At 34.7% G+C, this 21,495-nt stretch overlaps 7 protein-coding genes across 7 annotated transcripts; 5 read left to right on the forward strand and 2 right to left on the reverse strand.

The window, feature by feature from the left end:
- Window positions 1-1,684: 1,684 nt before the first annotated feature.
- Window positions 1,685-3,991, reverse strand: LOC108041650 (prolyl 4-hydroxylase subunit alpha-1-like). The gene is made up of 6 exons (XM_017119626.2): window positions 3,795-3,991; window positions 3,422-3,712; window positions 3,168-3,367; window positions 2,210-2,784; window positions 2,000-2,147; window positions 1,685-1,944 (listed from the first exon to the last, which is right to left on the reverse strand). The coding sequence occupies exons 1-6, from the start codon at window positions 3,989-3,991 to the stop codon at window positions 1,922-1,924; spliced, it is 1,434 nt and encodes a 477-aa protein (XP_016975115.2). The 3' UTR covers window positions 1,685-1,921.
- Window positions 3,992-4,266: 275 nt separating this feature from the next.
- LOC108041654 (prolyl 4-hydroxylase subunit alpha-2-like) lies at window positions 4,267-6,102 on the reverse strand. Its single transcript, XM_017119631.2, has 5 exons — window positions 5,920-6,102; window positions 5,579-5,863; window positions 4,683-5,508; window positions 4,468-4,633; window positions 4,267-4,411 (listed from the first exon to the last, which is right to left on the reverse strand). Exons 1-5 carry the CDS (start codon window positions 6,009-6,011, stop codon window positions 4,287-4,289), a joined length of 1,494 nt encoding a protein of 497 aa, XP_016975120.2. The 5' UTR covers window positions 6,012-6,102; the 3' UTR covers window positions 4,267-4,286.
- A 342-nt stretch (window positions 6,103-6,444) lies between these two features.
- On the forward strand, window positions 6,445-8,546 carry LOC108041653 (prolyl 4-hydroxylase subunit alpha-1). Its single transcript, XM_017119630.2, has 9 exons — window positions 6,445-6,462; window positions 6,588-6,696; window positions 6,750-7,055; window positions 7,166-7,365; window positions 7,424-7,539; window positions 7,597-8,022; window positions 8,075-8,113; window positions 8,177-8,342; window positions 8,399-8,546. The coding sequence occupies exons 2-9, from the start codon at window positions 6,590-6,592 to the stop codon at window positions 8,458-8,460; spliced, it is 1,422 nt and encodes a 473-aa protein (XP_016975119.1). The 5' UTR covers window positions 6,445-6,462; window positions 6,588-6,589; the 3' UTR covers window positions 8,461-8,546.
- Window positions 8,547-8,605: 59 nt separating this feature from the next.
- On the forward strand, window positions 8,606-10,588 carry LOC108041652 (prolyl 4-hydroxylase subunit alpha-1). The gene is made up of 6 exons (XM_017119628.2): window positions 8,606-8,826; window positions 8,884-9,186; window positions 9,275-9,459; window positions 9,575-10,209; window positions 10,268-10,433; window positions 10,486-10,588. Exons 1-6 carry the CDS (start codon window positions 8,606-8,608, stop codon window positions 10,563-10,565), a joined length of 1,590 nt encoding a protein of 529 aa, XP_016975117.2. The 3' UTR covers window positions 10,566-10,588.
- Window positions 10,589-10,694: 106 nt separating this feature from the next.
- Window positions 10,695-12,685, forward strand: LOC108041647 (prolyl 4-hydroxylase subunit alpha-2). Its single transcript, XM_017119623.2, has 7 exons — window positions 10,695-10,906; window positions 10,961-11,112; window positions 11,277-11,427; window positions 11,486-11,682; window positions 11,737-12,260; window positions 12,375-12,540; window positions 12,606-12,685. Exons 1-7 carry the CDS (start codon window positions 10,695-10,697, stop codon window positions 12,683-12,685), a joined length of 1,482 nt encoding a protein of 493 aa, XP_016975112.1.
- Window positions 12,686-12,899: 214 nt separating this feature from the next.
- On the forward strand, window positions 12,900-14,949 carry LOC108041646 (prolyl 4-hydroxylase subunit alpha-1). The gene is made up of 7 exons (XM_017119622.2): window positions 12,900-13,111; window positions 13,169-13,320; window positions 13,421-13,568; window positions 13,624-13,820; window positions 13,883-14,526; window positions 14,598-14,763; window positions 14,819-14,949. Exons 1-7 carry the CDS (start codon window positions 12,900-12,902, stop codon window positions 14,875-14,877), a joined length of 1,578 nt encoding a protein of 525 aa, XP_016975111.2. The 3' UTR covers window positions 14,878-14,949.
- Window positions 14,950-15,381: 432 nt separating this feature from the next.
- On the forward strand, window positions 15,382-19,356 carry LOC108041651 (prolyl 4-hydroxylase subunit alpha-1). Its single transcript, XM_017119627.2, has 7 exons — window positions 15,382-15,580; window positions 15,651-15,953; window positions 16,010-16,206; window positions 18,109-18,740; window positions 18,798-18,851; window positions 18,970-19,135; window positions 19,199-19,356. The coding sequence occupies exons 1-7, from the start codon at window positions 15,462-15,464 to the stop codon at window positions 19,255-19,257; spliced, it is 1,530 nt and encodes a 509-aa protein (XP_016975116.1). The 5' UTR covers window positions 15,382-15,461; the 3' UTR covers window positions 19,258-19,356.
- Window positions 19,357-21,495: the final 2,139 nt, after the last annotated feature.

The following is a 21,495-nucleotide window of genomic DNA, read 5'->3' on the forward strand; positions in this document are numbered from 1 at the left end:
TCCTTTTGTAAAGCTTAGAAAACAAATCTTAAATGTTTTTGATAATTATTTGAAACTTTTTTTGAGTGTTGGCCAAAACGAAAGAGTATCACCCAGCAAAGCTGCTTCGGCTTAAATAAAAAAAATAATCATTTAAGAAAGATGTCAAGACCCAATCTTCCAGGTTCTCAGGAACAATGGACAGACGACGGAGTGAATCGTATGTGAATCGTAGACTGGCTGACAACAAGTTGACAAGATAAGGTTTAACATCAATCGCGACTTGGCAGACTTTGGCAATACTTGCCCTTGAAAAGCTTGAATTCAAAATGGTTATTATGTCTGGCTTGTAGGGGGTGTATGACATGAATCGTTTGCTGGGGATTTGGTTTCAATAAGTAAATTTTCAATGAACAAGCTCCGTTCTTTTTTTTGAACTTGCATTGCTACAAATAAAGAGATCTACTACAAGACTTTATGTAAAGCTGTTTTTTTTTTTTAATTACAGAAGCCCTATTATATTGTAAATTATACAAATTATTAATGAAATAAATCACCATTTAAACATATTTTTTTTATTAAATAGAAATGACGCTATGGTTAAGTTATATTATTCTATTCATTTTTTTTTGTGTATTATAACTTAAGATATCGTTCATATCAATGATTTCTTTTTCAGTAAATTTTAATACTATTGTTTCTGGCTGTAAAAAAGGAAACTTTCCCGCTTTTCGTAAAAACCAAATAGACAATACCTTCATCCAACCATAGAAATCCTTCAGCTTCAGTTCCATGAATACAGATTGCGTGCAGTGACGCAAATCGACGATAGAGTATGGAATTCATAAGGGTGTGCAAATTAGAATACGAGTATGAATGAATAAAAAAAAAATGAACACCAAATCCAAAACAAAACAAGCAATCATAAAGGAGAGATGAAAACTAATTTTGCCCAGGCCTTCGCTATGATTAACTCTCGGATTACAACGTACATTTACTTATATAAAAGGAATGATGGAAGGGAATATCGCGAAAACAAGACAGCAAACAAATGCCAAATTAACAACTCGTCAAATGGATGTTATTAGCATAAATTGCTTTTTAATGCCAAAGATTGTTCGGCACAAGCATTTTAATCCGCATACGATTATCACATGCTTGTACATTTGATTTGCCATGGTCTGACAGTCATACTTCAGCTCATCTCGACTCAGACAGGACCCCTAAGTGATTTGTTTATTCAAGAGGAATTGATTGCAACAAAAACAGAGGCAGACAAAGACAATCGCAGCCAGCTGTGGCGCAAGAACCCGAATCCTAATCCGAATCAGAATCAGAAACAGAAACCCAGCCAGACACAGAGGTTATACAAATGCCATCCATCCATTGGACACACCCCCATTCACACAAGTGTAAATTTGCCATTTTTATGGTTTAAGTGTCGCGTCATTATAATTCAGTCGAACATATATGGCACTCGAGCCATTCGAATTGTTTATGGTAGACACATTAAAAGTTAGCTCGAAGTGAGCAAGCACCACATGTTTGCTTTAGAGATATATTTATCACCCGAAAGGCAAAATAACATAAAAAACAAATAATGCCCTTGATAAAAATGAATGAAATAATTCGAACCCTTTTTGTACAGCTCAATACTTCAGATTTCATTTCGTTTAAATTCAAGTAAAAGAAAATAATTATTCACTCGACTTTAAATTGAATTTAATTCATAACAAATTTTACCATTCACCATTAAATTGTTATTAAATATATGGCATGTAATTGTGAAGTGTGTGTATTTGTCGGGATGAATTTTCTTTTTGATATCAAATATTTATAGACCTGTGCAGACTTTTGTAATAACTCAGTGCCAAGAGTTTAAATTGGAATAAACATATGTCAAGGGCGTTCACAAAAGTACATAAATAATGCAATAAAAAGCTCATTTCAACATTTTGTTGGCCACTAAAAGAAGATAAAAATGTCGTTAGGAATTAATAAATAAATCGCATGTACTTACACCACATATTTCCCTTTAAAAGAGGGCACTGATGATAAAGAACACTCCCTTCGGGATTAACCCAAACTAGCATAGTACCCTTCTTGGGTTTTACTTTTACTTCGAGAGAGGGGAATACAATCTCTCCTCCCTTTTCAGCGTTACTTAACTAAGGTATTTGGAGAAAAATTATTAATATATCAAGTCTTAATGATAAATTAATATTCTTACATATATCAAAGCGTTCGCTAAGTGGTTGCTCCGGGACTTTGTGGTATCATCGGGATTGTAGTTACCAGCAATACCATAATTAATAACTTCAAGCATTTGATTTTTGTTCATTTTAAATCCTGTGACATCATTGATTCGACGATTCATTTTGTGAACAATATTATGCGAAGAGCTATATAGAGTTGAGATTTTACAACTGCAATTCCATGACAGGTGTTGATTGCGCTGAAGTTTTGGCCTAGAAACAGCCTTCAATATTTCTATATCCTTTTGAGTGACGAAATCGGGAATTATAAATACAGTTGGATTAATGGACAACAACTCTATTTTTAAAGGTGCCAAAATAAGAAATGGTGTCCAATTTGTATATCGGCAAATGAGTTTCCGTGATATTTGTTTTGGATAATGCTTTGAGCAAATGGTTTTCTGGATCTGAAAATCCTTTTTTCTTTCTTTAAGATTGGGTGGATTTGCTTGCAGATAATCCAGCTTTGGCAGTTGCTTTAACATATAAGACTGCCTGGGAACTATTGAAAGTAACTTAGTCGCAAGTTGTTTCGCTTCCAAGTAAAGACCTACAATTAAAAATGTATTAATAATAACTGTACAACAAATCGAATAGCTTTAATAAAAACTGTTAAAATAATATTGTAAAACTTTAATTAATTTATAAATAAATAAAGTGTTTGTGATCAAAAATATGTAACTATTTTATTTAAATTCAATTTATATCGAGATGTCGCTATTGTATGTGATTTTAGAGATTGGCTTTATTTGACCAAAGTTTATCGAATTCAGACGTTTACAACTGTCATATAAAATAAGTTGTCAAAAAAGGTTGATCTAAAAAAGTCTTATTTTTTTCGAAAATATATAATCAAGCAAAATAAAAATACCTGTATTAAATTATTAATAAATTCTCTCTTCCTAGATATATAAAAATTATATATTAACTTACCAAGTCCCTTCTTGGCCTCCATCAAAAATTCCAACAAGTTGGGATAACTCCAAAGCTTAATTTTGAGGTCATCCGGATTCGGATGCTTTTCGTAATGATAAAGAGCCAGTTGTAACCAATAATCCGCTTGGTCGTAATGTTTGAAGTTTTGATACATTAGCCCGAGTATTAAACACTCATCAATACTCCATTTCTTGGCACTAAAGATATTTTGAAAAATTATACTAAATAATAAGGATATAGAAAATTCTTACTTGAAGTTATTGCCATCTAATATGCCTTCTACCATGTCAGAAGAGTCCAAGTTATACACGGTTTGAAGTCTATAAATAGCACCTAAGGATTCCTCAAAGTCTTCAGACGTGGGTTGCTTTATTAATAATTCCTGAGATAGTGAAATCTCTTTGGTCCCCAGTTCTTTTTTTAACAATTTTAAGTATTTGGGCCAATCCTTGTGAATGTGCCTTAAAACTTTAAACTCACTCAATGCATTGTGCTGAAATTGCGAAGCGGATTTTAACAGATTTTCTGAATAATTTATGGCTCTGTAAAGAAGAAAAAAATGTTGATATATAAACTCATTTAAGTAATCTGTTCTGCCATTACATAAATTATTTTTGCTCTTACAGCTTAATTTCTTTTAAGTGCTTATCCAATGATTCTCTATAGTTGAAAAGATTTCGTACATGGGTTTCTTTCCACTTCAACAATGTCAATTGTGATTCTAAGGATATTGCAAAGTCATAAGAAATTGGTGTGGATAAAACTTGGCCTTTAACTTGCAGGCCAAAGCCAGCAATTAACACTACGAAGAATAGCAACATTTCAATCATTAGAACAGACTGACTATTTATAAAAAAAAAACCAACGCTTTTTAATGTATTTTACATTATGGGAAATTCGTTATGCATCATGGTAGATTTTGCACGAAGCTTAATGGGCAACATCGCTAAATATCCTCAAAAAAATAGGGTTGCTAAAAATGGAAAAACAAATTTATCATAAAGAACATACAATAAATATTTTTTAAATAAATTTAATACAAATTAATCGCGTTATTACACCATATAGATTTATTATTTATATATAAAATATAAAATGTTATATAAACTTTAAACTTTATAAATTTTCATTCATAAACATTTTATCAATAATCTTTGCATTATATTCTTGCGGTGGCTTTATCTTCAATGGACAAGGTCGAATAAACATTTGAGCATTTTCTCGAAGCCATTTGGTGGCAACTGAAAAACGCCGAAATATAATATAAAATGGTTTATATAAATGGCCAAAGACTTACTCCATTTGTCACCCTTCAAAATGGGGCAAGATACATGTGTTACTCTCCAATCGCAGGTTCCATTTAATAAAAGATTGTACCATACCAGCAAGGATCCTTTTTGAGTATGAACTCGTAGATCCAGATAGGGAAAAACCGTTTCACCACCTTGCTCAACGTCGCTTAGCTGAAAAAACTCTGTCAAAATTAATACTAATTTTTTCATTAGTTCTTACATAATACAAAGCCGTAATAATTCGATTGCCGTATTTCCAAAACGAACTATTAGTTGATTGTGCTGAGTCCTGGTGCTCATATAAATGTCCACCAATACCATAGTTACTGATTTGCAACTCCTCTGAATCTTTTACATCTAAGCCCGTGGCATCCATAACACGTTGATTCAAATTCTTCATTAAGTTATGATGAGCATTATCCTTTAAGCGCATTGTCTTGCATGTGCGCAGATTAGAGAAGTCTTCAATTACCTCATTTGCACTGGTGAAAAACATGCTGCGCTTTAAGTGTGGATTTGATAGAGTCTTTAGCAACACAATTTCTTCATTATGGATGAGATTGTGGTAAATATTTATAGGTGGATCAAGATTCAACTCCTCCATTTTTATGGGAGCCAACTGAAGAAACGGTGAGTAGTGTAGAAGATGACAACGCAAATATTTTTTTGCGGGGTATTCCATGCGACAAGCTGGTTTAAATAAAAAATGATTTGGCTTTTCCGGTTTAAGTACTTCCGGTATCGAACTCAACTTTTTTAGTCTGGGAATCTGTTGATGCCAAAATGTTTGACTTTGATTTAAGTTCTGTGCTTTATTTGCATATTCCAAAGCGGCCTTATAACGACCGGAACTCTGAGCAGCCTTCATAAGCAGTTTCAAAATAAATTCATTAGATAGACCAAAAATATCAAACTTCTTCGAATTCGACTCATTATTGTAGTTTTCCAGAGCCAATTTAAACCAACGTTCTGCTCCCTGGAACTTTTCGTCGAGATAAAAAACAGAGCCCATCATTAGGTACTCCAAAACACCAAATTTCTTGCACCTATTATAATAAATAAGTTATATGAACTTTAAATGGTTTTTAAATAAAATTTAAAAACGATCACACTAACCTGTATTGCTTTCCTCTTAGCAAACCAATTGACATTTCAGCTGGGTCAAGTCTGTAGGTTGACTGCAATCGATACATGCCATAAAGAGCTTCATTATAGTCTATCTTTGTAGGCATGTTTTCTCGCAAGTTTTGTAAATTGGTAATTTCTTCAAAACCGTGTTTTTCTTTTAGAAAATGCAACCAATTTTGCCAGTCAAAATATAATTGGCGTGTTAATTTAAAAGTGTAGAAAGAATTTGACGAATGATTGGTCTTAAGAAGATTTTCCAGTTGATTAATGGCTCTAAAAGAGTAATAAATTTTCAGTATATACATTTTCTTACAAAACTAGTTTCTTACAGTTTGATATGTGATAATCTTTTTCTAAGATCATCTGCATAGTTTTGCAGGATCCTAACCGCCTTTTCCTTTAGTGACAATAATGGCAACATGTGAGCTTGGCTTAATGCATACCCATGCGATGATGGTTCTATTGGTTCTTCATTGCTCAAACCAATTCCATTTAGTAAAAATACAAGAACACAAAACTGAAGCATGACAGTAGCTAAAGTAAACTAAATGCTAGGAAATATAATTTTAAGTTTAGACTCATTTTTAACAACCTTGTCAAAAAACGTTAGTTAGGCTTGCAAGATTTAATATTGGGCGATTCAAATACTAATTAAAACCACATACAAATTTTAAACTTATTATTAATAATAATTATAGACACCGAGTTTCTACTAAACTTTTCTGACAATACGATTTATATATTAAGAATAAATTTATTTTCATTTACATATTCTACACATATTGAGGTTTCTTAAAACTTATCTTGCGACATTTGGTTTTCCTGAGAAATGCATTTGCTATGCCCTGATCGACGATTTAATAGTCTGTAAGGTAAGAAAATATTTATGCAGTTCATTTTGTACTGCCAATAGAAAGAAACATGTGCTCAATGTTCACAATTGGTTTCATTTCAATTTTTCTTCCGGGGGCACTTTTTGAAATTTTGACTGATTCAGCCATGTCTATAGCTGGAATGAAAGGTCTAGTGGACATGGAGGGCTTATTCATCAGCGAGTTAACGAACTATACAAAAGCCTTAAAGGACAAAATCGATGATATAGAAAGGTGATTATAAGTCAGCTGTATATTTATTTAATTTTACTTTTCTACCTGTTTAGTTTTCTTCAAAAAGTACAATCCAAACGAGAAATTTCTCGAAAAAACCCACAACAGTTCGTAGCCCATCCACTCAACGCCTTTTCCCTCATTCGACGACTGCATGAGGATTGGACTGAGATTGAGTTATTTATGTCCAAACAGGTCGGCTTGAATCACCTTGAAGCTATTAAAAAAGGTTTGGACGAATCGCAACCCACTGATCAGGATCTTTTGGATGCCACGAATGGAATAATAACAATGCAACGAACCTACAATCTACAGCCGGTTGACATTGCAAAGGGAATCCTAGGGAGCCAAAAATACAAGTTAGTAACGAAGTTTTGGAATATTTATCAGACTTTATACAATCTTAATAATCACTGTCTAATTATACTATTACACTTTTTACTGTCCCATTTTTCATATATTTTTTTAGTGTCAATTTAACTACCTTAAATTGCCAGCTTTTGGCTAAGGCTTGCCTTATATTGAATGAGGATAGAGCTGCTTTTAGTTATTTTAAAACTGCTGTGGAACACTACGATGAAAATCGGGATGGCCAAGTCTATAGGGAGGTATTTGACTTTAAGCTGTCTGATTTATACACAAATTACACAAAAATTTTGATAATCAAAGGTAAGTTAGTTTGGGTGGCTTCAATATTTTGCATCTTATTTCATTTATCATTGGGAAGGTTTTCGTAGTGCCGCCTTGAATATTCTTCGAAACGTATCAGATTTGGATGCTGATCTCTGGTTACTTCAGAGAAAAGTTTATGAAGAAGCTAAGATTGATGTTCCTGATCCCACTGTAAGTGCTAGCACTACAACGTAAATATAAACTGTTTACATATTTCTTCTATGCTAGTATTACACAGCCCCATGGACCGACAAATCAGGTTGTCAAGGATTATGGGAGTCCAAAAACTATTTTAGTTGTTACTATGAAAGTGGAACAACAGACTTTCTAAGGATTGCCCCACTCAAAGTTGAGATTCTCAGCTTAGATCCGCACATAGCAATTTATCATGATGTAATCTTTGACAGCGAAATCTCAGGGATGAAAAATATTTCACTTCCTTTACTAAAGGGTCCTTTGCGATACCTAAATAGTGATGACTTTAACCTAAAGTTTGCTAAGATATATGGGGAGCATCAAAGTCCGTTAAATCAACGAATTAGGGATATCACAGGAGATAACGTAAAAGAGGATAAAGATTTTTTGATATTCAACTATGGTATGTGTGGGTTTAAAAACTATCATTTTGATAACATAGAATTACAGGATCAAACGGTAAGCTGATAATATAATCAGAAAAATTGGAAATAAAATATTGGTATTTCAGGCAGAACTAGGAGATCGCCTTACAAGCATTAAGTTTTTTGTAAGTATATGCGTACAAATAGTGTATGCTAGTTTTTTTAAATATATTAATTAATTACTTTAGTTAAACGATGTGACCGAAGGTGGTGCCCTTGTTTTTCCGCATTTAAATCTGACTATTTGGCCCCAAAAAGGCAGCGCTGTGGTGTGGCAAAATCTAAATAATGAAATGGATGCTAACGAAGATATTATTCACTTGTCGTGTCCGGTTATTGTGGGCTCTAAATGGAGTAAGTTATAAGTAATTTTAAGTTAAATAACAAATTTAAAAAATCTTTATTTTTAGCCCTCTCCAAATGGTTACACCAAAACCCTCTAATGTTTTCCAAACCTTGTAAAAAAGTATGAAGACTTTAACATATAAATTCAAGTGGAATAGTCCACGTGCCTAAAGCATGAAATTATAAGCGTTAAATAAATAATTTAGACAACAATTTCCGCTTGACTCTAATTATTTTTGTTTTTACTGCAATCCATTGGAAATTGTCAAACAATGCGGAATATATCGGTATTCATATTTCTGCTTATCCTAGTCCAACAAAATTTTTCCATAAGCCCGGATGAAAATGAGAAATTAGATTTATTATATAATAAGGATTATTATAGTTCCTCAGTTCTGGGACTAGTAAGACTCTTAAAACTGGAGCAAGAGTTTATGGAGAATTTTACGATCTATACCAATGTCTTGCAGGAGAAAGTCGACAATATAAATATGTAAGTACACATCCCCAGAAACTAAGTTTTATATCTTGAATTCCGGCAATGGATTAGTTATCTAGATACCTTAACGAGGTCACCGCACAAGACTCATAAAAAGAGGGAGAAGTTTGTTTCCAATCCGCTAAATGCTTTTGGATTGATCAGAAGACTACATCAGGATTGGCCCAAATGGCAAAACTACACTAAGAAACCACTGGGCCTTCTACAACTGAATGCGATGGAGGAGATCCTGAGTAAAGTTCCTGAGTCCTTTGACATGAACGAAACACTAAAAGCAATGCATCGCATCGAGACAACCTATGATCTTCAAGCGAAAGATATAGCAAGTGGCTTACTTCAAAGCACACAATTCAAGTCAGTCTAAAATATATGCAAAAGAAAATCCAAATAATATAGGTTATTCATTGATAAATTTATTTTGTTTGTTATACTTTTTAACCAGCTATAAACTCAACATGAGGGATTGTCTGGCATTGGCTCACCATAAATTTGAAGTTGGATACTTTCACCGATCACTTTTATGGTTCCAAGAAGCTTTAAGTCTAACCACAGAACTGAGTCAGGACATTATCAGTAATTTAAAGAGCCTTGAACTAGAAGCCTTTGCCACATCGATAATCACTCGCAGTAAGTAAATGTTAGTTAATATGACAAAAATATTAGAGAGATTTTCAAAATATTTTATAACCTTGAAGGTACGGTTGTATAATTATAATATTTATAATATATTTTTCCTGTGCAGGCATTTATTTGTCGGGTCAATCATTGAGTAATAAAACCATCCATAAATTAGTAAGCAGCCAATTGAAAGATGCCAAACAAAAAGACTTGGAGGAGATTATCAGCTCAAAACTTAGCCAATTGAATAAGGAAAGTAAAAATGCTTCAGATATATTAAAGACAAATCCAAATGCCCATAATATTGGATGTCAAGGACTCTTCCCCAAGCCGACCAATCTCTCCTGTCGTTACAATTCCACTACAAACATGTTTTTAAAATTAGCCCCTCTAAAAATGGAGGAAATGAGCCGTGACCCTTACATTGTAATGGTGCATGATGTAATATCGGACAGGGATATCGAGGAAATGAAAGGAACTATAGAAGAAATGGGCACTGGATGGTCTGGATCAGATAGTTCCATGGAAATTGTGGCTCGCATCTATTGGGAAAGGAAAAAATCCCCGTTCAGAGATCGAATCAATCAACTCATTTCTGACATAACAGGCTTCAAACTGGAGGAGTTTCCCGCTTTACAACTGGCTAATTTTGGTGTGGGCGGATACTTCAAGCCACATTTCGACTATTTTTCAGAGCGCCTAACAAAAGATGATGCCGACAACACTTTGGGAGATCGAATCGCCAGCTTTATCTTTTATGTAGGTATTAAAATAACTTTTTTAAGACGTCTTGATACTAAATAGATTTAATGAACAGGCTGGAGAAGTTTCACAAGGTGGCCAAACCGTTTTCCCAGATATTAAGGTGGCGGTGGAGCCCAAAAAAGGCAACGCTCTATTTTGGTTCAATGATTTCGATGATGAAACACCAGATCCGCGATCCTTGCATTCTGTATGTCCTGTTATAGTCGGTTCCAGATGGAGTGAGTATTAAATCTTAATATTTAAATTGTTAACTTAAATATCTCCTTTCAGCAATTACCAAATGGATACACTACAAGCCACAAATATTTGTGAAGCCCTGCAGTACAAGGTTTCGGAAAAAAAGCTTTTGATCAGTGACGTGTACTTGGGCTTTAAAATAAAGTTTGATTTTCACAAGTATAACAAATTAATTAGTGACGCTAGATCCCAATCGAATTTAGTTGTTTTTTTGACTACCGTTCATATTCAAGACAGTAAAAATGAGAAAGTGTCACAGTTTGCTAATACTTTTACTATTCTGGGCGCAACTTATTGCCGAAAGTGCCAAAAATTCTATAAACGATGAAAACAATGAATTATATAGCTCTTCAATCACGGGACTTTTGAAACTATTGGAAATGGACCAGCAATTTATAGAAAACATAAAGGCATACACTAATAAAATGGAAGAGAAGGTTAAGAATCTGCAAGCGTAAGGCATGATTAAAAAAAATAGAATCTCTAAAGTCAGATCTATTTTCCACAGATATATAGAATCAATTGATTATGGGGTCAGGGAAAGCTTAGAAGAAAGGGAGAAGTATGTTAGTAATCCATTAAATGCTTTCAGTCTAGTGAGACGCACACATCAAGATTTGCCCAAATGGCACAATTACTCACAGCAGATTGTGGGATTGGGTAAGAATATTCTGTGGGGAAATATAACATCTATTTATTATATGTATTCTTGATATAATACCAATACAAACTCGATATAGTTTTGTAAACTAATTGAATTCTTAGGTTTCTCTACCTACCATTTAAATATAAGAATTAAAATAAGTATTATATCATTAATTCAGAGGAACTGTATGCCTTAGAAGAAATCCTTTCAAAGGGCCCTGATAAAAAGGACATGGAGTACTCTCTGAGAAATATGCAGCGGCTAGAAAAGATATACGATCTTGAGGCCACGGACTTAGCAAGAGGTCGCCTACATAACAAACAATATGAGTAAGTACTCACTCCCCTACTTGTTAAAAACCTATAACCTGAAGGTACTACTTTGTAGCATTAAACTTTCCTTACGAGATTGCATTGCTTTGGGTGAACACAAATTCCACATGGAAGACTACCAAAGAGCTTCTATGTGGTTTCGCATGGCCCTCAAACAAGAACCTGAAGGAAATGACACGATAATCAATAATATTCTTGGAGATCCCAAGGATAAGTTGTATATGCAGTATGCCAAATCAATGATCATTTTTGGTAAGTCCTGTCTACCAGATCTACCCTACTTAGCTATTCCTTTTTAACATTCAGGCATAATCCAGTCAAATTTTTCGATGACCATCAAAGAAGTTCAAGCAATAACTAATGAGGCACTAAAGGAGTCCAGTCTAGCAGATTTAAAATCTCTTATATCGGAACTGCTAAGCCAAAGTGATGAGGAAATAGTTTCGGAAATGAACGTAAATAAGACAGCCCCAAATGATTACGAATTGGGATGCCGTGGACGGTTTTCCAGGCGGAGAAATCTAGTTTGCAGCTACAATTTTACAACATCCCCATTCCTGAGGTTAGCACCTCTTAAACAGGAGGTGTTAAGCATGGATCCTGACATTGTGATTTACCACAACGTTCTTTATGACGAAGAGATCTTGAAACTAGAGCAACACGCGGAGAACAACACTGCATTGGAAATCAATCCCGTCAAGGAACGTATATTTCGACGCATCACCGACATGACGGGGTTCAGATTTTCACTTACAGATGACCTTAAATTGTCAGATCAGAAAACATCTTCTCTGCTAAACTCTCATTCAAAGGGAACATTAATATTTTATGTGAGTACATATTCTCGGGAAGGCAAATCGAAATTCTGATTACTTTTGTAGAAAAGTAAAAATGATTTCATTTTACTCAAATGACACCTTTTTGTTATTAAACCTCATCAACAGGCTAACGATGTGGAGCAGGGTGGTGCGACGGTTTTTCCAAAATTGAAAATATCTGTTTTCCCCCAAAAAGGCAGCTGTTTGTTCTGGTACAATATATTCGATAATGGAAACCCAGATCCTCGCAGTGAGCATTTGGAATGTCCAGTTCTCCAAGGAAATAAAAAGGGTAGCTAGAAAACAAAATCTTAAGTGTATCAAATTTATTTAATTTATTTATTCTTCTATTTTCAGTTCTTACCAAATGGGTATATATGGAACCAAAAATGTGCAGACCAAAAATGAGAGAAAAAATGGACTTAGGCAAATTTTAGATATTATTATTACATATTTGGTCTTCAAATCTATTAAAATGATTTTTAAAAGAAACTTGTCATTTATAAAACAGTTGAAGTTTTGAAGAGGTAACGATTTAGATGATAAGAAATAATACAACGCAACGAATCAATTAAGTCATTTCAGACCTTACAAAACTATTTTTTCTCGCGCAAAAAAATTCAGTTTAAACTTGAATTCTCATTATTCAAAATGAGACGGTACGTAAGTTTACTCGCAGTTTTCGTCTGCTTAGCAGATATTTTCGTAAAGGGGATCAATGATGGACTCTACGATGAAAGCATAGAACGATACAGCTCATCCACAGTAGGTCTTTTAAAGCTACTTAATGTGGAACAACAGTTTGCCGACAGCCTCATAAGATTTGCAAAGCAACAAGGAAAAAAAGTACCAGCACTTGGCGCGTAATTATATTAAATTCTGGTTATTTATATCGATAGTCATACCAAATTCGTTTTTAGTTACTTATCTGCAGTGGATTATAAATTAAATAGCAGCCCCAGAGAAAAAGTGGAATATGTTTCTAATCCATTGAACGCCCTTTCACTTTTGAGACGCACCCATGAGGATTTGCCAAAGTGGCACGCTTATTTTAAGAAAGCAATAGGAATAAGTGAGTACCTTGTGTTAAAATTTTTACTAATAGTTGCTTAGCTTGAAATTTAAATTCATAAAACTCTACTAAGTTCTAATCCTGAAATAAAAAACCGCAGACTTCGAATCTCTGGATAAGCTTGTTGAAAAAGTTCCAAGTCTTGTGGATTTAATGTCGGCAATGAAAGGAATTAAGCGAATCGCAAACATATATGACTTAAGGATCGATGATTTGGCAGAAGGTCTTCTGCACGGCAAGCAATACAAGTAAACTTAAGTTAACTTAAAGTTCTCAAAATGTTTAGTAAAATCTCTCCTACAGTATTCGAATGACCTATCGCGACCTCATAGCCATGGGAAATCTAATGTTCCAACAACGTGACTACCAAGCAGCAGCCAAATGGTATCGTATTGCTTACAAACGAGAACTTGAAGATAGGTATGAGTTATTCAATGAGATTCTGGGCAATCCATCTGAAAACCTCTATCGCCAATACATCAAATCATTGTTCGTATATGGTAAATTATTTATATTTTTATTAAGACCTTTCTCTCATTATTCAATTGATATTAAATTCAAGAAAGTTATAAATCAAATCCTTTACACTCGGTTGAAGAAGCTTTAATTGCGGTGGAGAACTCTATGGCAGACATTAGTCAAGAAGAATTGTATAAATTAATGTCAAACTTGAATAGCCCCGAGAACGATGTTGAATTAGAAAGGGGACTGTATCAGACAAAAACCCCTGCTTCAAAATTTGAAATCGGATGTCGAGGACTGTATCGCAGGAAACCAAAACTAGTGTGTCGCTACAAATTTAACACCACCCCGTTTTTAAGATTGGCGCCTATGAAATTCGAGGAAATCAACATAAACCCATATATCGGAATGTATCACAACGTACTTTACGATTCAGAAATTGAGGTACTTAAAGAGCAATCGACGAATATGGCTAACGGCTATGCGGACAAAAGAAATGACTCAGAAATCCGAGATACAGTGGCCCGACATGCCTGGTGGACTGACACCTCTGCAATCCGGGAACGCATCAATCGTCGCATTGAGGATATGACAGGATTCAATTTCTCGAAAACGGAAATGTTGCAAGTCGCAAACTATGGCGTTGGCTCATATTTCCAACCGCACTTTGATTACACCTCCGATGGATTTGAAACTCCTGATGTTTCTGCATTGGGAGATCGCTTGGCCAGCATTCTTTTTTATGTGAGTTTCATGAATTCAAAATATGAATTGCAATTTTCAAGTTACTTTAATTTATTTACCTCAATTTGCAGGCTAGCGATGTGCCGCAGGGTGGTGCCACAGTTTTTCCAGAAATCAAAGTCACGGTCTTCCCACGAAAAGGAAGCAGTTTGTACTGGTTCAATTTGTTCGATGACGGTAGGCCTGATATAAGAAGCCAGCACTCAGTGTGTCCAGTCATAAATGGAGATAGATGGAGTACGTTGCACACATTTTTTATATTTTTAACCCATCTAAAAATACTATTTTTCAGCTCTTACGAAGTGGATCCATTTGTTACCTCAAATGTTTATCATGCCCTGCAAGTCGTAAGAGACGACTATTGTCTGTAATTCAGAAACTTAAGCCTTAAAGGCAGAAAATCAAGTCGAAACCGTCTAAGTTTTTCCCAATTGGGGAACCTGTATGTCCAAACAAAATACTATATTCTGAGTTATCATAAAATCTGTGAAAGTTTATTACTCAAATTAAAAAAAAGTTTACGTTTGTTATTTGTTTGTGTTATCCCATCTCCAATTTCTATCCCCCAACAGCTATTAATAGATTTTATTCAGAAGTAATTCAAATAATCAGTGGACGTTGGTTTAGAAATAATAATAGGTTTCTATAAAATCAAAAGAAAATGTAATAAATGTTATAATTTTCGATTATGTTTGATAAGTTTACAACCAGTTAAACCAGGAAACGTACTGACCACTTGTTTGTACCAGAACCACGAATTGAACAACCATAACCAATAAACCATAAAATTGTGGATTTACTTGATAAATAAACTAAAAACATCGCATTAGTATACCTAAGCTAAGATGAAGTGGTTCGTGTTTCAACTTGGTCTGTTATTAATTTTAGTTCCAAAAAACTTTTGTGAGGAAGAAACGGATAACTCAGAGGAGAAAATGACATACAGTACCTCCGTGAGGAGCATGGTAAAACTTTTAGAAATTGAAGAGTCTTTAAAAGATAATTTGGAGATATACGTTCAAAAAATGCAGTCAAAGTTGGATATTATTAAATTGTAAGTCTTTCAGAGTTGGTAATTAAATTTATCTGGTAATTGCATTTCAAACATTACTTCCTATTCGTAGATATCAGGAGACGTTAAAGAGGGAAAAGTTTAACACGCTGGCAGAGAAGGAAGAGTATATGGCCAACCCTTTAAATGCATATCCTTTGCTAAGACGCCTTAATCAAGATTGGCCCAAATGGCTTAGATATCTAAAGCTGGCGATAGCTACCAAAAAAACCAAAGAAATGGAATTGCACCTAAAGTCTGCTCCAAATGATGATGACCTTATTGATGCCCATAAAGGAATGGCGCGAATTGAACAATATTATGATCAGCACGCAGAGGATTTGACCAAGGGTTTTTTATTGGGAAGGAAATTTAAGTAAGACAATCTGAGACTCAAAATTAAATTAAAGATCTATTTAATTTATTTTTTAGCTCCCATTTGACTGCACCAGATTGTTTTGCCTTGGCTGATTTCCATTACAATCAATCTCAATTCTCCGCATCCACTCACTGGTATCGCATGGCTTTAAGACTTCATAATTTAACCCAAGTTGAACTCTACGAAAAAGTTTTGGGTTTAAAGAGAAAAAGAATCTACAAAAAGTATGCCAAGGCATTGCTCAAAGAATGTAAGTTTATTTTTGCGGCTGCATTAATTACATAGCTTCCAAAGGACTATCGTAAAATGTTTCGGAAAATTGTATGAAATTTTTGCCATTATTCGAAAAAGGGCTTTGTAGAAAAGTGTCCAATAACTACACTCTTAAGTCCATAATTTTCGTACCGACATCCGATTTCATAGTGGCATATTTCAAAATGATTGTGGTTTAATCTTCGAAAAATCCCTATCTTCATCTTGGTTTGTATTTTTGGGTCGATTTTTCGTAATTTTTCAAAATTTTTTATTTAGGGTTGATCAAATTTTTGACCCATTTTCATGTTAGTTATTTCTAATTTTCCGATGTCTTGTAAAAGAGTGACTCAAAACTGGACTTCTAGAGTCTATAACTTTACCAAACTTAAACCGATTTCAAAGTGGCTTACCTCTAAAGACTTGTGATTCGATTCTCTAAAAATCTGCATTCAAAATTTTTAATTTAGGATTGATCAAATTTTTGACTCATTTTCATGTTAGTTATTTCTAATTTTCCGATGTCTTGTAAAAGAGTGACTCAAAATTGGACATCGAGAGTCCATAACTTTACCAAACTTAAACCGATTTCAAAGTGGCTTACCTCTAAAGACTTGTGATTAGATTCTCTAAAAATCTGCATTCAAAATTTTTAATTTAGGATTGATCAAATTTTTGACCCATTTTCATGTTAGTTATTTCTAATTTTCCGATGTCTTGTAAAAGAGTGACTCAAAACTGGACTTCTAGAGTCCATAACTTTACCAAACTTAAACCGATTTCAAAATGGCATACCTCTAAAGACTTGTGATTCCAGTCACTAAAAATCTGCATTCAAAATATTTTATTTAGGGTTGATCAAATTTTTGACCCACTTTCACGTTAGTTATTTCTAATTTTCCGATGTCTTGTAAAAGAGTGACTCAAAACTGGACTTCTAAAGTCCATAACTTTACCAAACATAAACCGATTTTAAAGTGGCTTACCTCTAAAGACTTGTGATTCGATTCTCTAAAAATCTGCATTCAAAATTTTTAATTTAGGATTGATCAAATTTTTGACCTATTTTCATGTTAGTTATTTCTAATTTTCCGATGTCTTGTAAAAGAGTGACTCAAAATTGGACATCGAGAGTCCATAACTTTACCAAACTTAAACCGATTTCAAAGTGGCTTACCTCTAAAGACTTGTGATTCGATTCTCTAAAAATCTGAATTCAAAATTTTTAATTTAGGATTGATCAAATTTTTGACCCATTTTCATGTTAGTTATTTCTAATTTTCCGATGTCTTGTAAAAGAGTGACTCAAAACTGGACTTCTACAGTCCATAACTTTACCAAACTTAAACCGATTTCAAAGTGGGATACCTCTAAAGACTTGTGATTCGAGTCTTTAAAAATCTGCATTCAAAATTTTTAATTTAGGATTGATCAAATTTTTGACCCATTTTCATGTTAGTTATTTCTAATATTTCGATGTCTTTTGAAAGAGTGACTCAAAACTGGACTTCTAGAGTCCATAACCTTACCAAACTTAAACCGATTTCAAAGTGGCATACCTCTAAAGACTTGTGATTCGAGCCCCTAAAAATCTGCATTCAAAATTTAAAGTTAATTAAATTTTTGACACATTTTCATGTTAACGCCTTTCCAATTTTCGAAAAATGGCTTGGTCGAAAAGTGACCAAAAACCTGCACTTCTAAGCCCATAACTTTTCGTACAAACGTCTGATTGCAAATCGGTATACTTATAAATGATTGTGGTTTTAGACTATTTAAATAAATTTAATTTTCTCAGCTTATAGGTCTTTTGATTGGTGATGATAAATAGTTTTTGAAAATTAAACAAAAAACTAGAATGTATGAAAAAAATTAATTTATTAACATCTCTTTTTTGCAGCTTTAACTTTAGATAAAGCAATGGCAATTTCCACAGAGAATTCTGAATGGGATATGTTGGCCAAAAAAGTCGTACGAGAAGACAACTATGACAACGTTAAAAAGTTAATTGATGAATATCTATCAGGGGACGAGAAGATATTTCAAGAGGAAGCCGCTAAACGGAAGCGTAAGCCATCTAAACTGGAACGTGGCTGCCGCGGAGAATGGCCAAAGAAAACCTCCTCGCAACTAATATGTCGTTATAATAGGGACACGTCCCCTTTCCTTAAGATAGCACCACTCAAATTGGAGTTTTTAAATCTGAAACCTTTGGTGGTTCTTTACCACGAGGTGCTCTACGAAAGCGAATTTAAAGCAATGAAAGACATAGCCACATTTAATGCCACCATGGACGATGGTTGGACATATGTTAACTTTGACAAAGAAGGAAAGCCACAACGCCAAGATCGTGTGGTAAAAATTATTACCTTTCAGGGCACCACTGCTCCTTTTACCCTAAGTATCAATCGCCGGATTGCAGATATGAGTGGTCTGGAGATGCTGGGGAATATGGCTCTCCATCTGACCAATTACGGTTTGGGTGGTTATTTTGGTAAGCATGTGGACTACGTGGAGTTGGCCAAGAGACCTGTAAGTGGTTTTTCATATAAGTAAAATATAAATCACTAATATATTACTTTTCTACAGCCGGACTTTTTTTCTGAATTAGGAGGCGATCGAATAGCTACAGCTTTAATCTATGTAAGTGTGTTAAATATGTAACAATATAACTATATGCGTAATCGCAGTAATGAAGTACAACTATCAAGATAATTATCAAATAACCTTCAGACAAAATAATATTCTCACCCTTATTTAGGCGACCGATGTCCCTTTGGGAGGTACTACTGTTTTTACAAAACTAAAGTTATCCATAGAAGCCAAAAAGGGTAATGCCCTCATTTGGTTTAACTTGAATCATGCTGGAGATCCTGAACCGCTATCTGAGCATTCCGTTTGTCCTGTCGTAATTGGTTCCAGATGGAGTAAGTGCACCATATACATCTGTAAATAATATTATTTGGTTTTTATATTTTTTCCTTTTACAGCGATATCTAAATGGATTCATGAACGCCAGCAAATATTCAAGAAACCTTGTTTTGCCTAATATACAAATGTAAAACTCTATTAGAGCCTCCATTAGTAAGACATGTAAATAAATAGCCATCGCCCAAGGGACGAATCTCTCAATGGCGCACACAGCTTATTCACCATGGTGTCCCTTTCATTGTTTGCCATAAAAATTGCAAGTGCCACTAAATTCAGTTCTAGTATTGGCAGGGGTGCCTCCAAAGAGGGGTTAAGCTTATGTGCTTGCTCCAAATACCATTTTGCGGAAGTGCACACTTCAATAATGGAAAGGGGGCAACTGCAGCAGTCAAGCAGGGCACGGAGGACAATAGTCAGGCCGACGTACTTACGCCAACTTTGTCTATCTTGCGTCCAGGAGTCAGATAAAGGGTGCAACCATGTGATTTAAAGGGGCAACGGACAGACTTTCATGAATATTTTAGAATAGGGATGCGCAGCATCACTGACCTAGATAGTTTTAAAAATTAAAGTATGTCTAAAAGAAATATTTTTAATAAGTACCGCATTGTGTAGACTTAAAGGTCTTGGCAGGGAACTCCGCTGGCTGATTATGAATTTGAATAGTAAATTTCATAATCAAAAAGCATTTTATTTAAAACTGAAAGAATTAAAACAAGTTATTTCTTTAGCATTTGTCAATTTTTTAGAGCTCCACCCTTAAACGAAAGCCAAACTTTATATACAACAATGCAAAACTTACAAATAAGGTAGTGCCAAAGCTTAAATTCTGTTACACTAATTGGAATATTTTTGGAGTGGCATCCTTCAACTGTGCTACCAAAGCCTAACCAAGTTGATCTGGAACTTTAAATGAGTTTAAAGCCAACAAGGTTTAGTGAGAGGCCAAAGCGAAACGAAATCAGCATGAAAGCAATTGTCCAAGTTATTCCAAAGTGCCCGCAGGCAAAAGACACTCGCATTTTCAGGCAACTGGCAGGACAACCGGCTGAAATGGAAACTCAGACCGGGAACGAATCCTCTTGCTGTTGCCGTCAACGAAGCCGGAGCTGTTTTTGAAACGGGTTAAAGGGGAAGCCACGGACGAAGGCCTTGCAGACACAGAAAGGAAGTGCCGGTGATGTTGTTTATGTAGCCATTGAAAAGGCGATCCGTAGTTAAGCATTAACAAGTTAACTAAGAGCTGCTGTTGTTGACCAAAGCAGTGCAAAAGCCGCTAAAGAGAACGGGGCCAGACCTCTAAAAAAGTTTAATGGCACAATAGTTTTTCAAAGTTGCGACAATGTTTGTAGTTTAATATTGTTGCAAGATATAGTAATGTCAGTTAAGTTCGTAAAATAATTCAGTTTAAGTCTACTCATTTTAAGAAAACTCTTAGAAATACTTATAACTTTAGATAAAAGTAAAGCTTCCCTACCCAGATCATTACAACTTATCATAAGTGCAAGCAAAATAAGGTCCCAAACTGACAGAAAAACATACTGCAGGCATTGTCCCATTCAAATCCCAGGAGAAGCGAAGTCGAAAGCAGCAATGAGTAAGCCAGAAGCTCCGACAATACACTGCCGCATTGATTTACCATGCCCGCCTTTTGAAGCACCAGAATGCGGATGCACAAAAACTGCAAGAAGAAGTCCAAGAACAAGTGAATCCATTGAATGGCTTGCCAAGTTGTTGAGAAAACTGCAGCTCAGGGAGCCAGGAAAAGTGAGAAGGAAAAAATTGAAAATAAGTAGAGGCAAACGCTATCTAAAGCGTATCCACTTACCAGCAGGAGTTAGCCCGAGAATCGCGGGACGGAGAACTAAGGATGACACCACAATGTGTCCAGGGGGACTTGGCTTGGGGCATTGTAAAGCGATTTCAAAATGTGCTGAACTCTTAAGTGATTGAATTGTTATCGGTGACATGAATTTGTCCGCTGATTTGAATGGGGCGACGCTGGGAATCAGCACTGCAATGGAAAGATGGAAGATAAGTTAATGCAAGTCCACAAAATAGAAATATTATATACTAACCTGATGTCGAGGGAATGCAGTTTGGCAGCTAGCAGCCATAAAAACGTGACGCAAGTTCAAGAAATTCCCTGCAGCAAACAAGACAGAAAAAGGTATGAAATATGTTGCAAACAAATAAATTCGCCACAACCAATTTTTCAACTCTAAATTAAATAGATAAAATAATGGTTTTACAGTAATAGAGTAATATAGTTATAAAAACAAATATTATTAATACTTAAACGACAAATCAAAAGTATCAATTTCCATATTAACTTTCATATTACAAAAAATGTAAA

This window comes from Drosophila rhopaloa, unplaced genomic scaffold, assembly GCF_018152115.1.
Source record: "Drosophila rhopaloa isolate 14029-0021.01 unplaced genomic scaffold, ASM1815211v1 contig_163, whole genome shotgun sequence".
Taxonomy (NCBI): Eukaryota; Metazoa; Arthropoda; class Insecta; order Diptera; family Drosophilidae; genus Drosophila; species Drosophila rhopaloa.